Source organism: Prinia subflava, chromosome 14 (genome assembly GCF_021018805.1).
Source record: "Prinia subflava isolate CZ2003 ecotype Zambia chromosome 14, Cam_Psub_1.2, whole genome shotgun sequence".
Taxonomy (NCBI): Eukaryota; Metazoa; Chordata; class Aves; order Passeriformes; family Cisticolidae; genus Prinia; species Prinia subflava.
Window position 1 is genome coordinate 4631717 of NC_086260.1, and position 26482 is coordinate 4658198.

A 26482-nucleotide genomic window follows, 5' to 3' on the forward strand; every position below is an offset into this window, starting at 1 on the left:
GGGCATCTTATTCCACAGTGCTCATCATTGTTTCTGAGAATTTTGGGAGAGGAGGATGGGATTTAGAACCCCACAACCTGCTCTGGTGAGTGGGATCTTTCTACTGACCCCAAGAGGCTGTGCCTGTTATGCTGTACAAGCATAGAGTGACTGAAAAAGTCCCTTAGATCTGCCACCCCTGCAATGAGGAATAATAGAATAAGTGGGGAGAAGGAGGGTTGCATGGAAAGTGTGTTGGCACGTGGCCCTGCAAAGCCACAGGGCCTGCAGTGAGGGAGAGCACTTGGGCTGTTCCTGTGCCAGACTTTTTCACTGCCTCAGCTGGTGGGGCTTACATGAAAGGCATTGATGCTCTGCAGGAGCCAGTTTTTTCATCCTCTCTCCAGCTCACATGGCTATTTTAGGAAGGTGCCATGCAACCCAGGCAGCCTCTCAGCCCCCTGTTCCAGGCACTTGTGTTTTATCTCCAGCTCATTGCCAAACTTCAACAGAGCCAACATTTCCATGTAGAGCATCATCAAAGGGGCATCAAAGTGCAGAGCTGGCACTTTTCTCCAGCCTGTCTCATCTTAAAACGTTATTTCTGTGCATGTCATTCAGTTCTGGCTCTGAGTGTCTGGCCCTGCCTGGCTGGTCCTGAGAAGGAGAATGCCCTGAGGCCTGGGAAGGGCTCTGCACAGTCCCTGCAGTTGCTGTGGGTAAGGATCTGGTGAGAGTGCAGAGCCAAGGTGGCCTCTGCAGCCCTTGGGAGGGACAGGGGTGGCACTTGGGGTCACCTGGGTGCTCCTGCAGGATGGTTTGGAGAGCACAGGGGGTGGAAAATGCAGCCAGCCACTGTGGAGCATCACTGGCTATTTAACATTAAGCAGATACTGGCTTCTGTTAAAGGTTAATAGTGAGATAACACATGATTTAAGGCAAAACCCTGCCCCTGTTAAAATTAATGGCAAAATTAATGGACTGCACTGGAGACAGGACTTGAGCCAAAGGCTTCTTTATGACTTGCAGATTAGGAGGGAGAGGCAGTATGTCTGGAGACATGGGCTGTCCCCATAAAGCTGGTGGGAGCTCTGCCACTGCCCTCGGAGGGATCACTGCAGCTTTATTGTGTCTGTGTGAGCCAGACTGTGGTGGTGTGGCAGGAACCCCCTGGCTGGTGTGAGCAGAGGCTGGGGAAACACGAGTTTCTGGAGCCAGAGCTGACCCACTGGGCACTGCAGGAGGCACCAGGGAGTGCAGAGGGGAGGGCACTGCACTGCTGTGTGCCAGGGGAGCTGCTGGGGAGGCACACAGCGGGGTGGGATGTGGCAGTGGGTTGGGACAATGCTTCCCTTCCTCAGATCTTCACTCGTGGGAGAGAGGAGCATTTCCAGTCCTCATCCATCAGCTTCATCCTGAGCACCACCCACCATGGGACACTGAGTGGTGGCACCTACACTGGCCAGGGAAGATGTGGGGGTTGCAGACAGGCTCCCCACAATCTTCATCCTGGTATTTTTGGAGATCTGTGCAGATTGTTTAAAAAGCTTCCACAGCAATGCTGCTACAGCCCCAAACTTGTGTCTGTTGTTTTCCTGCTTTTTCCTTAAAGTTCTGAGTGACTCCAAGTGCTGGAACCATCATGAAGCTTTGCTCTCCCAACAGACACACCAGGAAACTCTGAGGTCATTTAAACCATTATAACTTTTTCCCTCTTCCCCCCAGCTTCGTGCATGCCCCTTCCTTCCAGAGGGACAGGCAAAGGCTTTTATTTTCCTGAGATGTGCCTGGTTAGGGCAGCTCCTTATTGCCAGACATTCTTGCATGTGATTTCACATTTTGATCAGGCTGTGCACGTTCAGGGGCCAGACAGGAGCTGGCTGGTTGTACCAAAGTCAGTGAAGCAGTGCTGATCTGGAGCAGTGAGGAGCTGATCCTAAATGCCTTCAGAACCAAAGGAAAAAACCCACCTAAATGCCAGTAAATACCTGAAGTGTAGGGGCTTCAGTATTAAGCTTTGAAATCTCTTACAGGCTTGTGAGTTACAGAAGAGAGGTTTGGATAACAAAAACAGAATCTCTACAAGAAATTACTGGTGATGCTGCTTAAGTGCAGCTGAGGTAGGGATTTGGACATGAAATCCTTTAAAGATCCAGCCTGGTGCTCCAGGCTTGTGCTGCTGCCTATGAGGCACTGCCAAAAGCAGGATGGAAGCATTTTGGGGATGTCCTCATGGCACAGGCTTTGTGAAGTCAGTGTGCAAAGGGACAGCATCTCCTTCTGGCACAGGGAATTGTGCTCTTTGGCTTTTTGTCATCTGTATTATTTTCTTCAGTGCTCTGACTGGCTGAGCCGCTGTGGTGTGCCTGTTTCAGAAATAAATGAGGCAGTTTTTATAATCTATGTACTAATGATGTACCACAGTCCAAATTCCCACTTTCTAAACTACAGGTTTAAGGCTGTGTGCTGGCCAATTGTGTAGTGAAAATGGTTCCCCTTTCTCTCTCATCACTGGATGCATCAGTACAGGTGTTTTTTTCCTACCTATAAAATACCTTTTGGAGCTGTTCACCTGCCAGTGAAGTTTAATTTCACGTGGTTACCCTGTCAGGAGCTCATGGAAATAACACGCACAGTTCAATGCATCTGGGACCAAATCCCTGGTGTCACACTGGGATGTTTGCAGGAGCACCCAGGCCTGAACAACAGGGAGGGAAGGAAAGAGGAGAACTGGAGGAGAGGTTTGCTCCTTCCAAAAAACTCCTCATGGAATTCAGGGTATTAAAGGTGTGAAGCTGGATGTGGCTGGGGGTGGTTTACTTCTGCTGATGAGTTTTTAGGTGGCTGCAGGACCCTGGCTCAGCCACCCTGTCCCTGGGCAGGTTTCTCCTGTGAGCCCAGAGCGTGGCACATCCCCAGAGATGCAGCAGAGCCCTGAGCCTCTCACTGCCACACACAGCTCCCAGTTTTGTCTTCATTATGTGCAGCTTGTGTGTAAGCCTCTCTTCTTTAGCCAGAGAGTTTGTAGGGCTTGGGTTTTGTTTTTTGGCTTTCTCTAGACCTTAAAACAACAACAAAAAAAGGCTTAAAAATAGAAGTCAGTGGTGGATAGGCCAAGTGGCTTCTTTGTAACTTAGCCAGTTGTGGAAGGGAGAAATCTGACCTGGAGGGAATTCAACACATTGGGGTTTGCTCCTGACCCAGACCCTTCATGGTTCTCCATTCCTAAGCTTCCCTTCAGGGGATGTGTTATTCTGACAGCTTTTTCTTTGGCTTAAGGGTTTTGTTGGGTTTTTTTTTTTTTGAGATTTCCTGTTTACACCCTGTCTAATTATTCTTTTCTTTTTCTGATTTTTTCCTTAACGGGATGACACACATGGATGTCTAAAAATATTGCATGTAACAACCAGCTTTGCACAGGGAGGATGTTTCTGTCCAAGAGAAATAGCATAAATATCCTGCATGTGCTTTTTTCCCAAACAAACATTCAGGCTCAGGATATCGTAGGGAATTGGTCTAAGTAGCCAAGAAGTTGAGTTTTTTCTCTGCCTTGCTGGTTTTCTTTTTAAAGGCTGGATGTTCTGGAAAATCTGCTTTGATGATTCAAGGTGGAGAATTTGTCATATTTTTTGTGACAAACAAAGAAGGACAAAATGTTGTTTCCTCCCAGCTAATGAAACATTTTGATAATGCTAATTTTCTGGGTAGAGTTACAATCTCACCATATGTTTTAATTTCCACACATGGATATTCTGAGAATTGTTTGTTTCCCTTCATTATCTGCCTCTTTTACTGAAGATTTGAGTGAATCAGATTCTTGCTGACAGCCTGTAAATTAGGAGAGCTGCAGTATATTGATATAATTGTATTTCTGCAGTGGAAAGTGTTTGTCTCTTTTCTGTCCTCTCAATTTTTGAGGTTTTGCTGCTTACTTGTGTACAGAGAATACAAGTGACTTTGGGATGCTGGATTTTTATTGTTTCCCAGTCTCTCAGTGTGGTTTTGCCAAAAATAGGGCTGTGTAATTTCTCTCTCCTAATTTCCTATTGGGAACGAGATGAGACACAGAGATGCTTCATGAATTTTATGCTGCTACTTCTTTTACTGGATAATAGCTTAAATATTAGCAGGCTTTTAAAATAACTGCTAAGACGACCAATTTGGGGGCATGTTGCAAAAATTGTTCATTTGTACAGACAATGCCAAATCAATGAGAGTAAGCTGAAAACAGATGTGTGTATAAATATCTCAAGACTGTTCACATCAGCTCTTGACTGAGCCAGGCAGCTGTGCTCATCTCGTGGTGCGTTGGTCCAACACAGAGAAAATCAATTATATTGTTCAGATTAGCAGGGCGTCCTGAATTTTAATTCATAATAATAATATATAATAATAAGATGAAATAATAATAATAGGATGAAAGAAAATGTATCAGTGAGGGCTCCAGGGCTTTGGGTCTTTGGGGAGCCTGGTGCCCTGGGAGTTGGGACACAGCACAAATCCCTTCCCACAGCCTGAGGAAACAGACCTGCGAGCGGATGTGCTGTGGGGAATAAATCAAATAAATCACACCAGTGTCATTGGGGGAGTGAAAAAGAAGTCCTTTGCTGCTCCAGGAGCTCAGAGTCTCCAGTTGCTGAGCTGGGGGCACCTTTCTCTGCCCAAAACTCTTTGATGAAAGTGATGGAAGCCTCTTCATGAAGCTCTCCAGCTTCTCTCCAGGCAAGAGGATGGGAGCAGATTATTGGTACCTGTGACTGTGCTGGAGCATTGCTGTGGCACACCTGGGATGTACAGGGCTGGTGGAAGGGCACTGACACTCCAGAGCTTGTGAGGTGAGCTTGCAGCTGCAATAGCTTTCAAAGCTATTTGGTTCTCCCTCCTGTACAGAAAACACTTGTGGATTTTGAGTCTTGCCTTGTACATCAGAGCCTGTCTGCACAGGGAGGGCAGCTGGATGTGAGGAGAGCGTTGTCTCCTGGAGATGACCTCTCTGGTGGGCGACATTCCTGGTGTAGGATGGGCTTGTGCTTCCCTCTGACAGTAATTTGGGAGTGATTTTCTTCTGATTATAAGAATGGGGTGAGCCAAGAGAAGTGCTCTGCCCCATCAGCAGTGGGGTGGGGATACTTGGAGTGAGCTCCTGCACAGCTGCAGGAAGCAGGGTGCTGGTGGCTGAAGTTTTGGGAGTGCAGCAGGAGGAGAAGGGCTCAGGCTGTCCAGGTTAACATTGCTTTGTTTGGGGACTGCAGCCTACAGATGCAAAGCTGATGGTCACACCAGCAGATCTGTGTTCCCTGAGCAGGCTGTGGTGCCACACAGTGAGTACCCTGTGTCTCATCCTGGTGGAGAAGGTGTCTTGGCAGGAATGTGGCCCTCAGGTGTTCAGGAATGGGCTGGGGGGAGCAGAGGGGTGCCAGCAGCTCTTCTCAGAGCCACAGCCACAGGCATTTCACGGCTCTGGACATTGCTGAAGAGTTCCTGGGGTGGCACGAGCTCGTGGCCACAGAGCTCTGGGGATGCAGGTGGGAGCTGCCAGGTTTGTCTCACCAAAGGCATTTCAGGGTGCTTTGTCCCTGGGCATCTTCTGCAGCTTCTTCATGAGCTTTGCAGCGCCCTGGGAAGTGGATGTGTGATTTCTGAGGAAAGATTCCTGGTGTCTTCAGGTTTTAAATGTTGTCTGTATCTATATTTGCAAATGAGACTTCTAAGCTGTTTCCTTATGTTGTCTCATCAACAAAATCAGGGATAATTATATCTTGCCTATCTTCAGGGGTGTCATGAGGTTTATTTACTTTTGAGGTGCTTTGCAGTTACCTTGGGTAGGTGAATTGAAGCACAGATGATGCTTCTATTTCTTTTATGTTTTAATCCTTACAGATACCTTTCTTTCTCCTCAGCACGAGGCTTTGTGGATGTGTTTGCTCTAACAGAAACCTTCTTTACTTAACAACAGACAATCGAGGCAATTAAAACACTCAGAAGTGATTGATGTGATTTCACTGGGTGAAAGCTAAAGCAGCTCACAATTAAACAGTGGCAACCCTCGTGCTATCTCAGAGCAGCAGATGGGGAATGATTTAAAAGCACTGATCTGACACTTCGCAACGGGGGCAGATTGGTAACAGTGTGGCAGAGGCAGAAATGTGCTCCACCTTGAAAGGTGCCCCGATGAAATGATTAATTGATGGTTAATTTAGTTATGAGCCTGACATGGCAGCCCTTCAGCTCTTCAATAAGTGGACCCGAGAGTGGATTGTAGTGGATTTAAGGGCTCTGGGTGCTGTGTTTGGGCAGCAGATAAATCTCAGGGAGCAGGCTGGAGTTGGGGTGGTGCAGCTTTGCCTCCAGAGCCCCGAGGGATGGATGGCTGGAGGCAGAACCTTGGCAGGGAGGTGGCCCTTGGCAAGGCAGGGGGGGAGATGCTGTGCAGGATGCAGCACCAGGGGGACGTGCAGCTCCAGGGGATGCAGCATCAGGGGATGCAGCATCAGGGGATGCAGCACCAGGACATGAAACATCAGGGCATGCAGTGGTGAGATCGCTGCTGTCCCCAGGTGGAGCAGCTTTGTGCTCTGAACTGCTGCATGCCCCGTGTGTCACTCCTCACCTGGCACTTCTGCACAAACTCGTAGCAGTAAGACAAAGGGAAAGGAGGGGATTTCTTCCCTCTAGGCTGGCTCTGCAGGCGCTCCTTGTGCCAGTGTTGGTGTTTTGGTGGGGATGTGATGCTCGGCAGTGCCAGAAGTTGCCGGGGCTGGGGCACAGGTGCTGCAGCTCGGTTTCCCCAGACACTGTGGGGAGTTGTGCCTGTGGATGCTCATCTCTGACCTGCTTGCTGAGCTCCTCAGGAGGGCACTCCCTCTCGGTTTTTGGTCTAAAGGAGCTCAGTTAGTCGGCACAATGAAGCTTTGTTGATTTGGGTGCTTGGGGCAGAAGGGCTGGCTGGGACAGAGCGGCCGTGTCTGTGCAGAGCTGGGAGGTCTCTGTGGTTCTGCTGGAATCACGTTTAAATTGTGTTTATTTTCAAGTCTCTGTAAGGCTTGGGTGTGCAGCGTGCACAGGGCAGGAGGTGATGAGAGGTGCTGGTGGTGCTACAGCTCAGCCTAGTCCCTGTTCCTGTCCCTGCAGAGCCAGAGGGATGTGAAAGGAGAAACCATTGCGTGTTACTGTTTAATCCCTCTGGGAGCCCCTGTCTAAGCAAACCACCCCCGGCCACTGCTCTCAGCTCACAATTTATGGTCGGCTGGGAGCTTGTGGTGTCAGGAAAATGAGTTACTTCGAGGCTGGGAGAACAAATATGAGAGCCAGGTTTCCTTCAGCAGCTCTCACCCAGAGAGTGTTGCAAAGCTGGTTCTCAGTGAAGCTGCTGAAAGGCCCAGAATTAGAACAGATATTAAATAATGTAAAAGCTTTCATTGAAATGTATTAGATTTCAAAGGGCAGATATTAAAAGGGCATAATGGGCAGCTATTTCTGAATTGCTTGCCTCCTAAAGAGAGGAAGAGGCTTAATTTGCAGGAGATGAGTGTGACATGAAAGAGGTGGTTCAGATATAGCATCAGAGGTTGCAAAGCTCATCCCATTCTTAGTCATGCAGCTCAAGCACCTTCTTGGTGTGTGCAGCTCCTGTGTAAGGATCCCATGGAGGTGAGGACTTCCAGGAGCTGCCAGGTGAGAATGTTACTGTGCTGGGAGAGACTCCATCTCCTCCAGACACAGGTCAGTGGATCAGATCTGGGCTGACCCATCAGCAGGGAGGCTTGGCTGGCTCTGGCTCTCCTGGGAACCTGGTCATCCACTCCTCACCAGAGCAAAAGCCAGAACCTGGCCAGGCTGGTTCATCCTCACATTGAATTCTCACAGCATTTATGGGTTTTTTATCTGATCCTGAGTGCTGCTAAGCACCCTTAATTCCAGCTTGAAGTTGACAGGAATTGAGATTGCTGAGGCAGCTCCCCAGTTGGAGTCCTTGGAGAAGGACTCTGCTTGGATATGGAGTCAATCCCCTTATCCATCAAAATCAGACCCTTGCTTCACCCTGCCCTAGTCCCCACGCCCCACGTGCTCTGCTGGCAGCCAGGAAAGCCAGGAGTGCTGTCCTTGCTGACAGGGCTGTGCTGTGTCTTTGCAGATGACCGAGGGCCGGCACTGCCAGGTGCATCTCCTCGATGACAGGAACTTGGAGCTGCTGGTTCAGGTACACTCCTCCCTTTTTTGGGGACTGGCAGCCAGTGCCAGACTTCTCTGCTTGTTTTCTTCTGAGGGTTGAAGAAAAGTTAAACCTCTTCACTAGAAAACCTCACAGGGGTGGAATAAGCGTGCTGAGGCAGTGTGTGCTTCTCCTGACACCTGGATTAGCTGAAGGATTTCCCCGTGCATCAAGGGCAGAGTATCTGCCATCAGTTCTGCATTCAGTTTTTGCTTTCACCAAAACTCATAAAGGATATTAAACACACCCCTTGTGGTGATGGTTTTTTGTCATTTACATGGGAAGAAAACTGTTTTTGGAGGATGTTTTATTCCCATAACAGAACTCAAAGCACGACATCCTCCACTACACAATATTTTCTTAATTGAAAAATCCTTCCTGCTGTAAGTGCAGGAAAGGCTGGGATGCTGCCTTCTCCCCCAGAAAGAGGAAAGCAGCACTCAGTCTGTGCCCTTCAGCTTAATGTCACGGATTAAGCACAGAATTGCCTCTCCATGCTCCTCACAGCTCCACTGTGACACCCTGAGTCTGTTATGTCACCTCTGTACTCAGTTGTACAACAGGGTTTTAGCATGGCCATATGTACTCAAATGTCAGCATTTGCACAGAAAACTTGTATTTTTTATTAAAAGCCTGGACTGAAATGAATAAAATTATTTTTATTCTTTCAATAGCCCAAACTTTTGTCTCGGGAGTTACTGGATCTGGTGGCCTCACACTTCAACCTGAAAGAAAAGGAGTATTTTGGGATAACATTTATTGATGATACGTGAGTATGTTTATTAGTTTAATCAGCTGTGTCATTATTGCAGTGTAAAACCATATCTCTGATACTGTGGGAGCATTGCATGATGGAAAAATGACTTTTTCTTTCAAAGAAGAAAGAGTTTCCTACCTTGTGATTGCGCTGCTTGGCTGGGGAAAGTGGAAAGCACAAAATAGAAAATATTTGGAAAATATCTTCTGGGCACAAACCAGAGAATCTTTGTAAAATATTTTCCTGATGATTTCACATTTCATATTTGACTCAGTGAAAAAACTGATTTAGTGATCGTTTCCCATGTGAGCACCCTCAGCTTTCCTCCTCTGCAGTTTTAGTAACAGAAAAGTTTTGCGTTTATTTCCAAAATGAATTGCTCCTACTGCTTTGCACTGAATCTCAAATGTCTTATTGAGCCTTTTAACCCTGAATTTCCCGAGCAGAGTGAGCTCTGAGGTTGGTCCTGCCCAGGCACCCCTTTGCTCTGGCTGAGCCTGGGTGTGAGGCTGTGTGCAGGCTCTGCAGTGCTGTGGGAGATCTGTTCATGGCATTACCCCAGAGCCAGCTGGGTTCACTGCAGGCTCACTGCTGCTCAGGCTCATCTCAGCAGGGCACTGAAATGCTTCCCCAGCTCTGCTGCTGCAGGGCAGCGTCTCCAGAGGAGGGAGTTACCTCCAGCTCTGCCACAAAAGCTGGAGCAGAGGTCCTCAGGGCGGTGGGGATGTGGAACTGTGCACTGACACAGCCCCTAAATAAACCTCTTGTCTGCTGGGAGTGACATCAACTCCTGCTGCTCTCCAATGCCACTTCTTATGCAGTGCTGGATGGAAGCTTTCATCCATCAGAGCTGTGTTTGGGGCCACCCTGCTGAGGGACATCCCACCTGCAGGATGGCCCTGGGGACACATTGGAGTTCTTGGAGCTGCTCCCTCTGGGGCCCTGACCCCACTTTGTTATTTTTACCAGCCACTCACGGCTTGGGCTATCCCTAGAATATTTTTTCACATCCTTGTCCTTTTCACTTGCTGGAAAACACTTTCCCCCAGCTCTTCTGTAAATCCCTTGAGGATGCTGTTTGCACTTGGCTTATTTTTCCCCCCAGAGGAGCTGCCATGAAATTCTTCTGGATGTTTTTGGTTGCTGGCACTGAGTCATGGTGAGGTTTCAAGTGCTGCCAGGGGATTATCTAAAAGCTGTTGGTTTCCCCAGTGGGATTCCAGGGCCTGCCTTGGTGTATGCACAGGGCTGGGTGCTTGGAGGGAGCAGTGTGTGGCCTCTGGAGGGCACCCATGGCTCAGCCTTGCAGGGTTAAGGGGGAGGTAAAAAAAAAAGAAGTCATTTGATGTTTGCCTGCCTTGGAGCCGAGTCTTGAACTTTCTGAAGTAAACAGGGGCACCGAAAAGAACCAATTTCTGTATTTTCCATGCCAGTTTTTAACCTTCTCCCCAACCTGTTTCCATAGAGGTCAGAGTGTCTGGCTGCAGCTGGATCACCGTGTCCTGGACCATGACTTGCCCAAGAAACCAGGGCCAGCAACTTTGTACTTTGCTGTTCGGTGAGTAATTGTTTCCACCAAGCAAACATTACCACTGGGGTTTATTTATCACCAGGGGGCTTTGTTTGAAGGAGCTGATTACAGATTTGATAAAGGAAATAAATGTCAAAGCAATGTGTTATTTTTAGAAGGAGATTAGGCCCTGGCTAAGTGCTGCTCTCTTTTGTATTTAACTATGAAATAAAGTAGGTTGGAACCTGCTACTTTTTAAACTGTTACTAGGACATTATTCCTAGAGTGGGTTTTTTGTGGTGGTGTTTTTTTGGTTTTTTGGGGGGTTTTTTGGGGTTTTTTTTTGGTTTGAAACCTCATATTTTAAATATCTTCTTTGCCTGACTTGTCTTTGAGTGTGCTAAATTGCAATACAGTTTACTCAAACAATTCTACTTACTTTTTTCCTTCTGTTTACTTAAGGGTTGTGTGTACTTTAAAAGGATTGCTGATGGCTCTTTTGCTCACAGCTTAACCAGTCCCCAGGAAAGAACAAAATCCCTGGCAAAATGATGATTTTGGCCAATGTAATTGCATTACTTTAGGGCTTTAGAGCTGGCAAAGCTCTGCTGGTTAAAAGCCTGGAAAAGCCCCCACGTCCTACAAAGCAGAGCTGTGCTGGCAGAAAAGATCAAGCATCATATTCTTAATATTGATGGAGTTTTTGTTTTCCTTGCAGTCTGTGAGGGAACGTGAGAGCAGACTGACCTCATTTGCTTTTCAGATCTGGGTAAATTTATGCCTTGTGTGCTTAATTATCTGTAGCACTTCCAAGGCAGAGCCTCTTGTGTAGCTGGGTCTGTTGGCACCAGTGTCTGCCCATGGTCAGCAAGGGAATGGGACAAACAAGTGGCACTTTGTTCTGCTGATGTGTGCTGGTGTCCAGAGCTCCTCTTCCACACTCAGCAGAAAGAAAAAGCTCCATTTACACAGGGATGATGGGCTCTTCTCTGTGTTTACAGTGTTTGATCAGGATCTGGGAGGCCAAAGCCCGTGGCTGCCCAAGAAAGCTGTGAAGTCATTGAGCACTGAGCATTCTTTGGGTGGAATTTATGCTGTTTGCTCATGGTGCTCATTTTGGCCCTCTCTGTTGCAAGATTGTCCTCAACAGGACAGGGTGTGCAGAGACTTGGGCAAGAGTTCATGTGTGAGGAGTGGGCTTGGAAAGATCAACTTTTAGAAGGGTCATGAGATCCAGAGCAGGTAACCAAGGAGGTGGGCAGTGAGATACAGAGCAGGAGGAGGAAGATACAGAAATAATTTGCACTACAGAAACTGCCTGGCCCATAGGAAACAGATATTCCAGCAGAAAAGCCTCTTGGAATCTCCAGATTCCTGGTTTTTCTTCATCGCTTCTCATCCCTGAGCTTTTGCTGTTCAATGAGAAAACATGTGATGATCTTTTGAGATTTAATTATTGCCAGCTGGCAGAAACTCAGTCCAGTCACAGAGGATTTTGGATGGTACACTCAGCTGAAGGGCTCTGTGATGCAGATTGAGGACTTTCAGAAGTGTCATTTTAGTTTCAAGAATGCTGACAGCATTTGGAGTAGAAGAAGAATGTACATCTTATGGTGTTCCCAAATGTGCCTGCCATGCCCTGAGCATCCTTTACCTCTGTGATCCAGTGTTCCCCATCTGTCCTGGGGTGATAAGAAGCTACAGCTTGTTCCACAGAGGAAATAGAGCACAGAGACACAGCTGGGATTAGGAGCAGTGCCCCCTGTGCCCTCACCCTAAATCCACAGATCCTGCAGCTTCCTGCTTTGTACCAGGAGTGACTGGGAGCTGCCTCTGGGTCAATTCAGAACCAGAACTGTCCTGATTCTGAGGGTAAGTCAGCCACACCTGACTCTGGCTGAAAGAAACTGGATGTGCAAATGAGGTCATTAGCTGAGGAAAATCACATTTGGTGCAGTGATTTAGCACCAAAGGCTTTAGCAGGCTGAGGAAGGTCCACTCAGTGAAGGGCTGGTCTGGCAGCAGGCTGGGAAAGGATGAAGAGTGTGGGTCCTGCCCTCTGCTCTGCATTTCTGAAGAGAAACACTCAAGGGTATTTAAAATAAAATTTAGCCAAGCTGCTGGGGAAAAAAAAGATATCAGGTGAGGTCAAGGGAGGGTGGAAATACCTGTGGCTCGTAGAGTTCATGGAGAAAGGTGAGTCACAGAAATGTATAACAGCTTTTCAAATGTCTGGGGCAGGCTGCTGGCTGCCCCTTGGGCAGGCTGCATGCCTGTGAAATGGGTAAATTACCTGCAGAGGCCTTCTGGAGAGTGCTTTAAAATTAATTTGATGGAACACGCTGTAGGAATGTGAAATATTAAAGCAATTACTGTTTAATGTATCACTTTCCTGAAGTCACAGCATAAACACTGCACAGCTCCCAACACGTGTGGCAGGTCCCAGCTTTGCTGCTGCCTGCCACGTGCTCTGTGCTGCTGCTGGGGACTTGTTCAAATGTCCTGAAATCATCCATGCCAAGGTGATCACCAGGGGATGGAGCCTGAGGCTGTCAGGAGCCTCAGGAGCAGTGTGGGGCTGTGGGAGAGATTTTTCTGGCTCTGGTTGTCCTGTGTGGGTTGTCCAGCCCTCCTGCTGTCAGGGACAAGACATGGGAAGCCCTGGGGTGGTCTGCAGTGCTGGTCCAGGTCTCTGCCTGGCTGTGAAAAAGTTCTGCCTCGTGTTTAGTGGGAGCATCTGGACCTGGAGCAAAGTTTAATGGCTTTTATTAACATTTCTGCTCTCCTGGAAGGAGGGTGGTGCTGCAGGGCTGCCTGCAGCCCCTGTCCCCCAGCAGAGTGTTGGGCTGGCTTCCCCACTGCAACACGTTTGGAGTTGTTTTTTTCCACTGCTGTGACTTCACCTGCAGAGGAGGGATGGGCTTCACTCCTGTAGCATTCCACAGGGCTTTCATCTCGTTTGAGAAGTCATCAGATATCCAGGGTCTGTTGAACCTGGAGTCCCTGTTCCCTGTGTGCTGTCAGGCTGTGATTTCTGCTTGTTCCCTCCTAAAAGGCAGGAAATTAAGTGCAGTAGCTCATAGTTCCTCTGTGCTATTTTATTGCTAGAGAACAAAACACTGAGGAAATAAAATGTCTTGGGAGGAAGATTAAACCTATTCAAGAGAGTAACTCATGTTTTTGGTCCTTTTTTTTTTTTAATTTTCAGGTTCTACATTGAAAGCATTTCCTTTCTCAAGGACAAAACCACAGTGGAGCTGTTTTTTCTGAATGCCAAGTCCTGCGTACACCAGGTAAGACTTGGAGCTCCTTGTGCATCTCTGTCCTGTTGCTCCTCTGCCACATACTCAGTCCTGAGAACTTGGTAGGAGGCGTGTCTGATTTCTAGAACTAATTGAAGTATTAAGATTTCAGCGTGCTGACTCTCTCCTTGCCTTAAATGCTGATGCTTCATGCAAATGGATGAGGCTGATGATGGTTTCCTGCTTTCACAGCCCTGCTGTGTGCTCAGTGCTCTACAACGAGTCTTAAATACTCAAAAGCTTTTAAGTTACTTGAAATCTGGGTTGTAACTTCCTAGGTAGGCTCTGCTCAGTGGCACATCCTCCTACACTCTGCATAACAAACACTGGAGCCAAGTGGCTCTTTACTGACCTTGAATCAAACTTTTCTTAAGAAGAAAAGGCCTGTGAGGAAGGTTCTATGTTGTGGATTTGGTCCCTAATTCCTTTATTTCCTGCTTTAATTCAGTGAGATAGTAACAGTAAATAGGAATAGCAAATCCTATAAAGTAGCAATCACAACCAGTTGTTGGAATACTTTCTGTATTTACTTTCTTATTCAGCTTCTACTGCTTTCTTAAAATATTCAGTTGGTAAAATGTGTATTTTTAAAAGTCACATCAGGATGTGGTAATCAAAATCTTAAAAGAATAAGGTTGATTTGCTGCAGGTACACCTTGGTCTGGAATAAGAGTGGTGTGAGAGCCAATTTTGCCATGCCTCTGCACGCAGCTGCACTTCAGTGAACTTTACTCTGATGCTTCTGGGATTTTCCAGTTCATGTCAAACTCTGGTGCCTTTTGTTTCCACTCATGGTTCAGTCAGTCTGAGAGGGTCACTCAGTTCTTCAAACCTTTCCTTGGGAAATAATCCTAACTGGTGGTGGAGCTCAGTGTAGCCAGCCAAAGTTTTTTACCTTTAATATGCTTCAGCTTTTGGAGGATTCTTATCCAGTACTCATGTTTTATGAAAAAATATAGAAATCTGAAAGTGCTTGATGGCAGAGCTGTGACTGTGCTTTGTACAGGAATTGCTTTCTGGAAGACTAAAGGAAATTGGTGCATTTTTACAACATACTAAAGTTTGAAATATATTTGAAGAACTTGGGGCCTCACTGGTTATGGTTATTAAAAAGCAAATCTCCATTTGACATATCTGCCACTTAAAATGAAGGGTCTTGGCAACTTGTAGCCATCCCTAAATTCTTCCTTAACTGGAGCAGTTTGTCAAGACAGGTAGCACAAATAATTTTTAAACTGGAAAATGGGTCTGGTTTTGGGATGGAATGTGGCCACTGCTATTGAAACAAACCCTAGTCAATATTAACACATTTGTGTGCCAGTATATATGTTTATTTATATGTATAAAGCATGCCGGAAAGCAAAGGAGAAGAGAAGCACAAAATAAACCAGTTTGAAGGCAGGCTGGCTCTTTTATTTCCCTATGGCTTGCAAGGTGTGTGCTGTAATTGTAGCAACCCAAAGTGTGGCACCCCTGTTCCTGCAAGCAAAACTGCCAGAAGCAGGAGGGTTCTGTTGTGTCCAGTTTCTGTGGGCAGCAGAGGGATGAAGATGAGGAGCATCCCTTCCTCCTGAGGAAGCACCAGGTGATTCAGCACACAGGGAAATGTGCAAGCCCTGGCTCTGCCTGCAGCCTTCTCTGTGCTGGCAGTTTCACAGCCCAGCTCAAGCCTGTGGCTCCTTCAGCAGGAGCCAGTTCATCTACTCTGAAGTAGCTTTTAACCTTCCTGTTAACTCTTGTAACAATATTCTGTTCCACGTGACAAACTTTGGGTCAGTCTGTGGGTTTCAAGTAGTCCTGAAGGGCACGTGGGGCCAACCCTCATCTGTGGAGCCCCTGGGATGGGGACAGGAGGATGCACAAAGGTGTGCATCCCCCTCAGCCTGTCCTCTCCATGGTACTGCTGGCTCCTCTTCCTGCAGGGAAGGAGCCACAGGATGAGCAGTGTCTGAATAGGAGCAGATCCCCAGCTCCATGAGGCAAGTGGCTGATGCTCACTGGTGACAGCCAGGAATGTTCCCTGGCATTCCTCAGTCTTTAGTCCAGCTCCAGGAGATTAGACCTGCCTCTGTTTGGCTTTTTGTTTTCCCCTTTTTCCCCTTTTTCCCCTTTTTCCCCTTTTTCCCCTTTTTCCCCTTTTTCCCCTTTTTCCCCTTTTTCCCCTTTTTCCCCTTTTTCCCCTTTTTCCCCTTTTTCCCCTTTTTCCCCTTTTTCCCCTTTTTCCCCTTTTTCCCCTTTTTCCCCTTTTCCCCCTTTTCCCCCTTTTCCCCCTTTTCCCCCTTTTCCCCCTTTTCCCCCTTTTCCCCCTTTTCCCCCTTTTCCCCCTTTTCCCCCTTTTCCCCCTTTTCCCCCTTTTCCCCCTTTTCCCCCTTTTCCCCCTTTTCCCCCTTTTCCCCCTTTTCCCCCTTTTCCCCCTTTTCCCCCTTTTCCCCCTTTTCCCCCTTTTCCCCCTTTTCCCCCTTTTCCCCCTTTTCCCCCTTTTCCCCCTTTTCCCCCTTTTCCCCCTTTTCCCCCTTTTCCCCCTTTTCCCCCTTTTCCCCCTCCATTCTTGGAGTGAGGAACCCCCAGTGTGCCAAAAATCAGGAGCCCACACCCAGCCATGTGCTGGGGGAGCTCCGCAGTGGAGGCAGTGCCAGAGGATGCCCTGCCAGGGCAATATCCTAACCTGGATCTCTGCATGCAGCCTCTGCTCTGTGTGGGCCAGGAATAATGTGGTTTGGGATGGCTGCTGCAACACCTGGGCTGTGCTAAGACCTGTGTGGATAAGATTGCTTAAAAGTCAGTCGTGTTTCTTTTTGCTTTCACAAAGGTGTTTCCAAAGTTTTCACTGCAGCTTTTCCCCATAGGAGAAACCCAACTCCAGGGTGGTGCAAATGCCTGATTGCTTGAGTGCTCTTGTGACATTCCTGAGCACTGGCATGTGTCGGCAGCACAGCAGTGTGTGGGTACCTGTGCTCCCGTGGATTCTGTCTTTAGAAGACAGTGATGTTTTTCTGAGCAGAGAGAGGGGAGGCTGAGCTGCCCTGTGTGTGCCCTGGGCATGCCAGTGCTCCTGCTGGCACATGGGACACACCAGGAGAGCCAAGGGCTTGGGTGAGCACAGCCAGCACCATGGCAGAGCTCTGTGCCAGCCCTTCCTGTGGCACAGAGTTATCCTTGGCTTACAAGGTCCAGAGGCTGCATCAGAAATGTATTTACAGCATTGTCTGAGATGCCTGTGTGTGAAATCCTCTAAGTACCTGTATCTAATCAAAGAGAATGGAATCCCCCTAAGGAAGTCCAGCACCTCTGGGGCCAGGCTGGATCTACTGGGCAGTGTGTGCTGGCCATCTTGCACCAGATGAATAAAAATTTAGGGTAGATGCTATATCATATTACTATGTTCTTAGTTACATAATCATTACAAAGTATGATTATGAGTAATAAATAATGAAATCAAAACCCGCATGACAGCTCTGAAAAGGGGGAAGGCTTGCTTGGTGTTCTGCAGTGCACAGCCATGATCCTCACCTTTCAACCCCACATTCCTTCTTGCAAATCTCTCTACTCCTGTCTGCAAATCAGGCACTGCTTTACCCTGCCAGGACTTGGAGGAATCTGGGCCTTGTGCATTTTGCAATCTCTGTAGACATTTTGGCAAGGAAGGGACAAGATAGACAATAAAATCTCAGCTGCCAAAAATGTATTTCTTTCTACTCCCCACCCACTCCCCCACCTCTGCTCTCCTCTGCAGCCAGAGCTCCTTTGTGCCTCTGGGCCCTTTGCTGGCACGTGCCAGGTTCGTGCATCCTCTGTGACCTGTGCTGTTCCCTGTGCAGTCTCCTCTGCCTGTGAGCAGCTGGGGAGCTGGAGGAGACCCCTCTGCCTGAGGCACAAGAGGGCTGAGACCTCACTTTTACTTTTGGGAAGCCTCCTTTGAGTGTGAGCAGAACACAACTTTTGCTGTTGCACTTGGGGAGCGCCCGGTGCCCCCTCACTGCACAAACCTTGGCATCCAGCTGAGACAGCAGATGCTGCCAGAGCTCTCACCCTGCCCTCCTTTCACATCAAGCTCCCCATTTCCCCCTGGTCTGGTGCTGCAGTCCCCAGGCCCTCTCAGTCCTGTGTGGTCCCAGCAGCTGCCTGGCTCCTGCATCCACGCTCTTGGAGCTTGGAGAAGCTGCATCCATTGCCAGGAACAGCCTGGACCACCGAGGAGGAGGTGGGAGAGCTGGTGGTAATTATATATCCAGGTCTGTGGAAGTGCATTCCAGTGACTTGGTTAAAAACTCGTTTATCCACATGTATTTTGGGAGCATGCAAAGGCTGGAAGTGCTTTGTGTGCACTGGGCTCTCATTTTCTTACGTGCCTCTCTTTTCCAAGGCTTTGAGCCTGAAAAGCTTCAGTGGTGACAACTTCAGTGTAAAAGCCTTCTCTCCCATCACTGACTTCAAGAAGCTAGGTTAAGATTTATAGCTGTCTGAAACCTACAATACAGCTGGAATGTAGGAGAGTGGAATCCTGGTTCCGGGTGGAATGGGTACCTCAGAGTGGATGTGTTTGCACAGGGAGCTCTGTAACGTGTTCAGTGTGTTATTGCACAGCCCGTGACCATAGCTGGGATACTTCTTAGGGAGGTGGGTCAGAACTGGTCACGCACATGCTGATGATAAATTTGGAAAGATAAATCAGTTTTTTCTTCTTTTGAAACAGCCAAGTTTGGAAAAATAACACCCTACTTGGCTAGCAAAGCACTGTCAAGTTTATTATGCATTAGGGTTAACCTCCATATAGCTCTGCAGCCATAAGGTTGAGTCTTTGCCAGGCCTTAAAATATGTTCTGTAAACGAAGATCTTGGTCAAGTTGGCTGTGTTCCCCTTTTCCTCTGTATCTGGGTGTTGGAGGGTTTATTTAAATTCCCATTTGTTTCAAGGACTTGCAAGAATTGCTTTTAAAAAAGAAAAGAAACAGGGAAAAGTTAAAGGAAATGTAAGTTTTCAGAGGAGTCTGTGATAGCTCCGTGAACAGCAATGCTTGTGAGCACTTGGCAGCCTGAAGACCAGTGCTTACCAAGAAGAGCTGTTGAAAGAGACCCCTGGTGTGAGCATAAAGTCTGGCTGGTTCCCAGCTCATGGGGAGCAAAGTGGTCATATATCAGAGAGCTCTCGAAAGTTTTATAATGGCTATTTCCTAATTCTCCCCCACCTCAAGGGAGAGGGGAACGATCCCACGCAGCCTTGTAACACGGTGTAGTCTGATCCTAGCCAAGGCTATTAAATATCCTCTGTCCATTGCCTGAATTGGCTGTTCTGCTCTCAAAGACAGCACGTGGAAAGCCCAGGTTGAGGTTCAGCAGGACCAGTTGGCTTTTTGCTCCTCCAGGGTTGTTCTCTCCCTGGGTTCTGCCATGGTAGCCACCTCCATGGCCCAGTCTCCACAGCAGCAGATGAGGAGGATGGAGCCAGGCTGTGCCTGTGAACAAAAAGTGCCAGGAGGGGGAGGCAGGACCCCAGCCTGGTGTAGTCTGGCAGATCTCCATGGGTCCCCCCACTCAGACCCCCAGAGACCTCACATGGGGCTGTGCTGGTGGCTTTGGGGAGGGCCTTGGCCATGGTGTGGGGACAGTCCAGGGCCTCCTGTGAGCGTGCTGAGGTCAATCCAAGTCCTGCTGTAAAGGGTGATGGTCCCCAGGCACCTGTGGGCACAACCTGCAGGTTGTGTCTCAGCGGGGCTGGCCCATGGCATATGGAGATTCAGTTTATTTACAGCCAGAGTTTTGTATCTCCTATCTCTCAATGTAGTCACCTCCTCCTGGGACTAACGACTGGGTTAATTGCCATGAAGAGCCCTGCAGCTTTGATGTCCTGGCCACAGAGCAGGGATGCAGTGACAGCTCAGCCAGTTCTGTTGTGTGTGTGTTGGGTATCTCACCGTGATGGTGGGGTAGGAAAGCAAAAGGCTGTGATTATATGTTAATGACATAAACCTAATGACACTGCTGTGTACCCTGGCTTGCAAACCAGGAAGATCTTTGTGCCTTTCCCCCATTCTCTGCTTTTACTCTTGTATTAACAGGAAGAAAGGAGCAGTAAAGATGCTCCTGTTGCACTGTGTGAGTCTGGGAGTAGCTGCCCCTGTCCCTGGAGTTTCATCTGAGTGTTGGCTGAGACACAAAAGGCAAAGGGAAATGGATGAGAGTGGCTGGCAGAGACAGCAAAATAAAGGCCGTAGCAGGGAAATCTGAAGCTGTTCATTGCTCCATGAGGCGCTAACAGCTTTTATTTTTGAGCTGGCTTGGCCTAAGCCCCTGAGGTGGGGAGCAGCAGGTCTGGCCAGGGGAGAGCTCGTTCAGCCTCTGCACATGCACTGAGCTGTGTTTGGGCTCAGGCTGTGCTCCCTTGTGCTCAGTATGAAGGGCTGTGGGAAGGAAGGAAGGAACAAAGACATCATAGACCAGCTAAATGCTGTGAGGCCTTCTGAGCCACCCTGCAGGGCCCCTTGGGGGAGATGGAGCACCAGTGGAAATCTGGAGTGCTCCTCTGAGGAAGGTCAGGAGGAGCACACTTCCATTTGCTCCTACAGCAGCTCGGATTCTGCTGCCCTTGCGCTTTGCTGTGCCTCCCTGAGGTGTTGGAGGCACACACTTGCTTTGCTGTGCTTTTTCTCAGCTTGGAGTCTGTGTCCTTGGGAATTGAGGCCCAGTTAAGATGCTCAGCAAAGCTTGGTGCATCTGATGCAGCAGGGAGTGGGATGGTGCCTCCAGAGCATGGCAGGGCAGCGTCAACAGCAGGTGACACCACCAGCACTGAGACGTAGGTGTGAATGCTGGTAATTGGGACAGGCACTTTAAAGCTGGAGGTTGTCCATGTGCTGCCAGTGTTTGTCTCTGTACACGAATTAATTACCCAGCACAGCCACTCCGACAGGGCGAGTGACAGGATCTGCCTGACCTAGTTCCTCCTGCACAGCTTGTGTGGTGTAACAGGTTGTGGCCAACACCCACTGCCCTCCCCAGCTTGGCAAAAAAAGCCTTAAACGCTGAAAAGCTGCTAAGCTTTCTGCACTGCCAGGCCCTGCCAGCCCATCTCTGGCTGCCAGGACACAGGGCAGGGATCCTGCATCCCTGGTGAAATCACCTCGGTGCTGGATGGGGACACAGGGGCGCTGGCACTGCTTTGTTCACTTGTGCTGGGTCCACACCCAGATAATTGCCTGCCTGGGTTTGAATGTCTTGGAGACGTTTGGGTCCTTTCTTTCCCTCTGACTAATTGCACCCTTCTTTCAGCTTTTTTTAAATCACCTTTCAGTAATCACTGGCAATTATGTTCAATCTTGTGGCTGTCTCGAGGCTATTCAATCATAGTGTGTGCATTTTGGGGGGTGTCTTTGGCTAACAGAAATTTTTACAGAATTAGTTTGAGGGAACAAGTATGTTGGTATCTCAATTCTCAAATGTTCAGGTGAAACGATTTTGTTGTTGCTGTAAACCTCAGCCTTTAACCTCTGGAGGTTATATGTGGTTTGAACAAACCATGTCTGCTTTCACTTCTTGCTCTGGCTCTGAAGAGTTAAACATGACAGTTCCTGTGTGTGCTTATTTTTTTAAAATCTGCCTTAATCTGAGTTTACAGCCTAAAGATTTGCTTAACACAGTTAATGCTCATCTGACTATCATCACTCTTGATCTGAGTTTTCATCAGGATTTCAGACTTGTATCTCTATGGCAGTAAATTCTGGTGTTGTTGCTGTGTCTAATGAGGGTTCACTGCTCTATTCATGACCGAGCTTGTGATTTTTATCACATTCTAAGTTTATGTCTGTGCAGCAAGCCTTGAGCTCCTGTCTGAACTGGGGGCTAAATTCTGCCCATGGGCACTGAAGGTTGAGCTGGTCTTTACCAGATGCTGAGATAGTGACCTACTCCTGCTCTGCAGTAATTGCCAACCAGTTTGGACACCTGCTGCAGCCTTTTATTACTCTGATGCTTATCAGGATGACAAAAGCCACCACCTGAATCCGCTGGACCAAGTGCAGTGTTCAGATAAGCCAGTGGTCTTCTGGCTGAATCCATCTCACTGGTTAAAATGATCAGCCCTTGTGCAAACTCTAATTGAAAAATATCAGTTTCATCCCCTCCCTAGAGCTGCAGTCACCAGTCTGTTTAAACTCATTTACATCTCAAATGTAGAAGACTCAGATTCCATTATCTGAATGACATACATCTACTTAACCTCATGCTGGTGACCTTGTTCCCACTTGGGATAAATCTAGGAAAACCTTCCACCTTCATCTTCAACACGTGGCCGTGGGAGCACTGCCTGCCCTGGCTCTCAGGGCCCCCCAGTTGCTCACTGAAGTCTCTGCTTGAATTACCCTGGTGATGGCAGGCATTGCAAATTAATCTTCTTACAGTCATTTTCCTCATCTATTTTTGAAATCTGACCTTGCTGATAAAGCAGTACTAGAACAGAAACCCCCATCTGCCAACCTCCAGGCTGAAGGATGATTATAAAATCAAAATATTGCCTGAGTGAGTGGGAAGAGTCACGGTCCTGCACACCACATATCACTGTCTGGATTTGTGTCAAGCCAAGGGCTGTCCAAACTCCATGACAGCCCAGGGCAGAGCTGGATTACATTACAGCAATGGCCAATTGAGGATCCAGATGGCAAATAATGTTATATTATGATGAAAAATACTTCCAGGCTCAGAGGGAATTGTCCAAGACACTGTCACTTGGAGAGCATTAGTCTGTCAAATACAGGCTGAGCTGGGCTTTGGCATCCTTTGCTTCAAACCCTTGCTCTGCTACTTAGCTACTGCAGGACTTCAGGGCAGTCCCTTCACTTCCCTGCACCTTTTTTCTGTGCTTTTTACTACTTTTGAAGGGTGAGTTGTTCTTTGGGTTGTTTTTTTTTGTATTTTTTTTTCTCCTGAGCCTTGCTTCGAGTAACCCCAGTCTCCTGCCACTGTTACTGTGTGGTGGCTCAGGATAATAACCAGGGCTGCTCCACCCTGTTCTGAGATTTGCTGGAGAGACATGGTGGCAGCCCAGCTCCTGGGGTGATCTGTTTGTCCCCTTTGCTTGGTCAAGACCCCTGCAACATCTTCAGGAGGTCAGATTAGGCAGGACCCTCTTACCTGTTCACTCCTTTACAGCTTCTGAGCAAATGTGTTTGAAGCTGAGGGCACTGGCACAGCAAATGCCTCACTCTGAAAGCAGAGACTGAAACTTCATCACTTGGAGAAGTCAGTCCCCTTCATGCTCTCTTTGGTCTCCTAAAACCCTAAATGAGGTGGTTTGTGGGGTCACTGTTAGCACTTGTGGCCATAGCAGCCAGAAAAGTGACCAGAATTTCTTAAGGCCAGTACCTAGGGAAAAGCAAATAAACACTGAAGAGAAGCCCTGTAATTACTATTGCTAATTAGGTAATGGCTGTGAGATGCTTTGAAGATGAAAAGTGAGGAGTTGCTTGGTTATTAGGTCCCAAACACCCCGGTAAGGCCAGCAGCAGCTCTTGCTGTGGGTGAGCAGAGACTGCTGCAGCAGCTCCTCGAGCTGATCTGGGAGCCAGCAATAAACAGAGAGTGCTTTGGAGAGTTAAAGCTCCTTGAGTTTCTTGTAGGCTTAAAAGACCATGAGCCACATGTAGCTGATTCCACCTCGGGGCAGGGCCATGGTCTTGATGAGCTTTTAAGGTCCCTTCTGTCGCTGTTTTCCCTGATTTTGTGATCAAGGACAGCTTTGCTGAGCCAGATCTCACCTCTCCCGCTGAGCTGAGGTTCTCTGTGATGGCATTTTCTCCTGTCTGAGTTCTCTGCCTGCTGGTGCAGGACTCCGTGGTGCTGGGGTGACCTGATCTCCTGTAATCCTCTGCCATCAGAGGTTGCTTGGGCAGATGCAATTTAAGCTTTCAAAAAGCCAGCTCAGATGTGCATGACAAAGACTAACCTGATACAGACCTGGAAGTAACAAAGTGCCTTAAAATTGCACCTATGTGAAGGGCTGCTGGGCTGCAATCTTGCTTCTTTTCTTGAGCACCAACATGAAAGAGATCTGAAAGAAGGATGCACTTCAAACTATTTTTTTTCCCCTCTCAACTTGTGATGTGCCCCTCCTCTTCTTCTAATACAATATGTCTGGGAATGCTTTGGAGGCTACTCCTGCATAGCTGGTGCCACACCTGTTGGGAAGGGGAAATTCCTCTTGGTCTGCCTGTCAGGGAAGCCTGGGGGAGAGCTGCTGCTGGAATGTTTTATTGAGAGAGCTGGCAAAAAAACTTCCTTTCCATGAAAATTGAATTATTTGTTTGTTCACTTTTGAATTTAGTCTCTGTGGGCCAGACCTGCAGCTGGGGTAAATTAGCTCAGCTCCAGATGTGCCCTAATACATTTTGAGATGTCATTTCCCTGTATCTGTATGTGATTCTGTAGATCTTCCTGCTGCCCTGGTTTTGGCGTTATTTCAGCTTTCAGTCTGCTTTGTCTCCTCACTCAGCCAACAGATCCTGGGACTAAGGATGTGTTGGGATCTCAGTGACATGAGGCAGGCATCATGTCCACTCTATCCATTTGCAGAAGGTCAATAAGAAAAGCCTGTGATCCTGGGCTGCTTCATGGGCTCAGTTCTGTGCTTTACCCACTGTTTGCAGGATGCAGGAGGGGTAAAGAGTGCATCTGTCAGTGCATTTCCTTTACTCTTCCAGTGTCACTGCTGGTCCCAGAGGAGAACCAAGGCCAGGGGTTTTCCTGGTAAGAAACTAAGATGGGAAGTTCGTACTTAAGCTTGTAAGCTGGAGGGAAAAAAAAGAAAAAAGGATCCTCATGTAGTTTTGATGCTTTGGCACCTGTAGAGTTTCTGAGTACACAGTGCTGTAAGGACAGAGCTGGTTTTGGAGTGGGCTTGAGGCACAGGAGATTTCCAGCACGGGGTCCATGCAGTTCTTCTGAACATTGCCCTAGAGCTGCAGTGGAGCTGGAAAAAATGAAGGCTGTAGGATGCTGACTGAGCAGGACAAAGGACTCAGTTATGCTGTCCTTGTGATTAATCTGTATGGCTGGTTTAGCATCAGGGGGGCTGTGTACCACAACAAACAAGGAATGGTCTTAAAACTGTAAGCAGTAAAACTCTTTATTTAATGAGAGATGGATGTAGTTCCTTGGTTTTCTCTTGGCTGGGACAGGGCTGTCCCAGTGGATAGATGCACTCGCCAGAGCACAGAACCTGAGCTTGGAAATAACTTTTCTCTTAGACCATGTCAGGGGTTTAGATCTTGTCAAATACTGATTTTTGTGGAGCTGATATGTGCTCCTGGGTGCCATCCAACCACCTATCTGCCATGCCCCATCTGTGCAAGTGCTGAATGCCAGGCTGGACACAGCTTGGAGTAACCTGGTGTGGTGGAAAGTGTCCCTGCCCAGGGCAGAGGGCTTGGAACGAGATGGTTGTTAATGTCCCAAACCCAACCACTCTCTGGGCCCAAACCAGTCTCTGATTCTGTGACCTGCAAACATCGCCCTGAGGAGGGAGTGCGCTTCGAGCTGCTAAAATCCCTTCCTTGCTGCATCTTAAGCCTGTATCCTATTAATTTAAAGTTCTATTCTATGTAAGTTTTATTAAGTTCACACAATTTTAAAATTCTTTTGTATGAATGATATAAAATTCTTTTGTATGATTTAAAATTCTTTTGTATGATTTAAAATTCTTTTGTATGATTTAAAATTCTTTCGTATGATTTAAAATTCTTTCGTATGATTTAAAATTCTTTCGTATGATTTGAAAGTATTTAATAAAATTTGAAATTCATAAAATTTGAAGTTCTTTCCTATGATTTAAAATTCTTTCATATGATTTAAAATTCTCTCGTATGATTTGAAATTCTTTCATAGGACTTGAAATTCATAAAATTTGAAATTCTTTCATAAATTTTGAAATTCTTTCATAAGATTTTCAAATTCATAAGATTTTAAAATTCTTTGATGGGATTTTCAAATTCTTTCATATGATTTGAAATTCTTTCATATTGTTTAAAATCCTTTCTGGCAAGGGGTAGCATCGTGCGGGGCCGCGTCCCGGCGCGCTCGGGCGCAGCCCCGCGGAGCGGCATCCCCCAGAACGCAGCGAGCTGTGTAAAGAAAGCAGGCGCAGGGCAGGGGAGGGGAGGACGGGCTCTGTGTGTGTGTGTGTGTCTCTGTGTGTGTTTCTGTGTGTGTCTCTGTGTGTGTGTGTGTGGCTGTGCGCGGTGGCAGCGGGGGACACGGGGCGGGGAGCGCCGCTCTGGCAGCCGGAGCCGGCACCGCCTCTCCCGGTGCCCCCTCCCCTCCGGCCCGGCTCACGCTCCGCTCTCTCCGCCACAGGGGCACATCGAGGTGGACAGCGAGACCGTCTTCAAATTGGCCGCCCTAGTGCTCCAGGTGAGTGTCTCCCCCCGGGCTGGGTTTGGCTCTGCGCTTTCCCCTTCCCGGTTTTCCCCTTCCCGGTTTTCCCCTTCCCGGTTTTTCCCCCTCTCCGTACGGACAAGACCCCGCGGGGCTGTTCGTGCTCTCCGCGGCTCCGGGGAGCGGAGGGGAAGCTGAAACACAGAGATGTTTTTTTTTCTTTCATAGGCGAGTAAGGGAAATATTTGTTTGAGGAGTTTGAAAGAGTAGTAGCTAATCAAGGGAAGTCATTTATCTGGGCAGGTTTCCATTCAATTTATCACTTACGCTGATTTAAATACATTCCAAAGATCTGGGAGGAA

The 26482-nt window shown here is 47.9% G+C and overlaps 1 protein-coding gene across 5 annotated transcripts in view; it reads left to right on the forward strand.

The window, feature by feature from the left end:
- The window catches only part of FRMD4B (FERM domain containing 4B), a 126436-nt gene that overhangs the window by 57598 nt on the left and 42356 nt on the right, over window positions 1-26482 (forward strand). For 4 of the 5 annotated variants that reach the window (XM_063412007.1, XM_063412006.1, XM_063412005.1 and 1 more), the window contains exons 2-6: window positions 8114-8179; window positions 8866-8960; window positions 10414-10506; window positions 13667-13751; window positions 26100-26156. In XM_063412007.1, coding sequence (XP_063268077.1) covers window positions 8114-8179; window positions 8866-8960; window positions 10414-10506; window positions 13667-13751; window positions 26100-26156 — 396 coding nt within the window. Of the gene's footprint in view, window positions 1-398; window positions 699-8113; window positions 8180-8865; window positions 8961-10413; window positions 10507-13666; window positions 13752-26099; window positions 26157-26482 lie in introns of those variants that run through there. The other variant, XM_063412003.1, reaches the window with a different exon arrangement.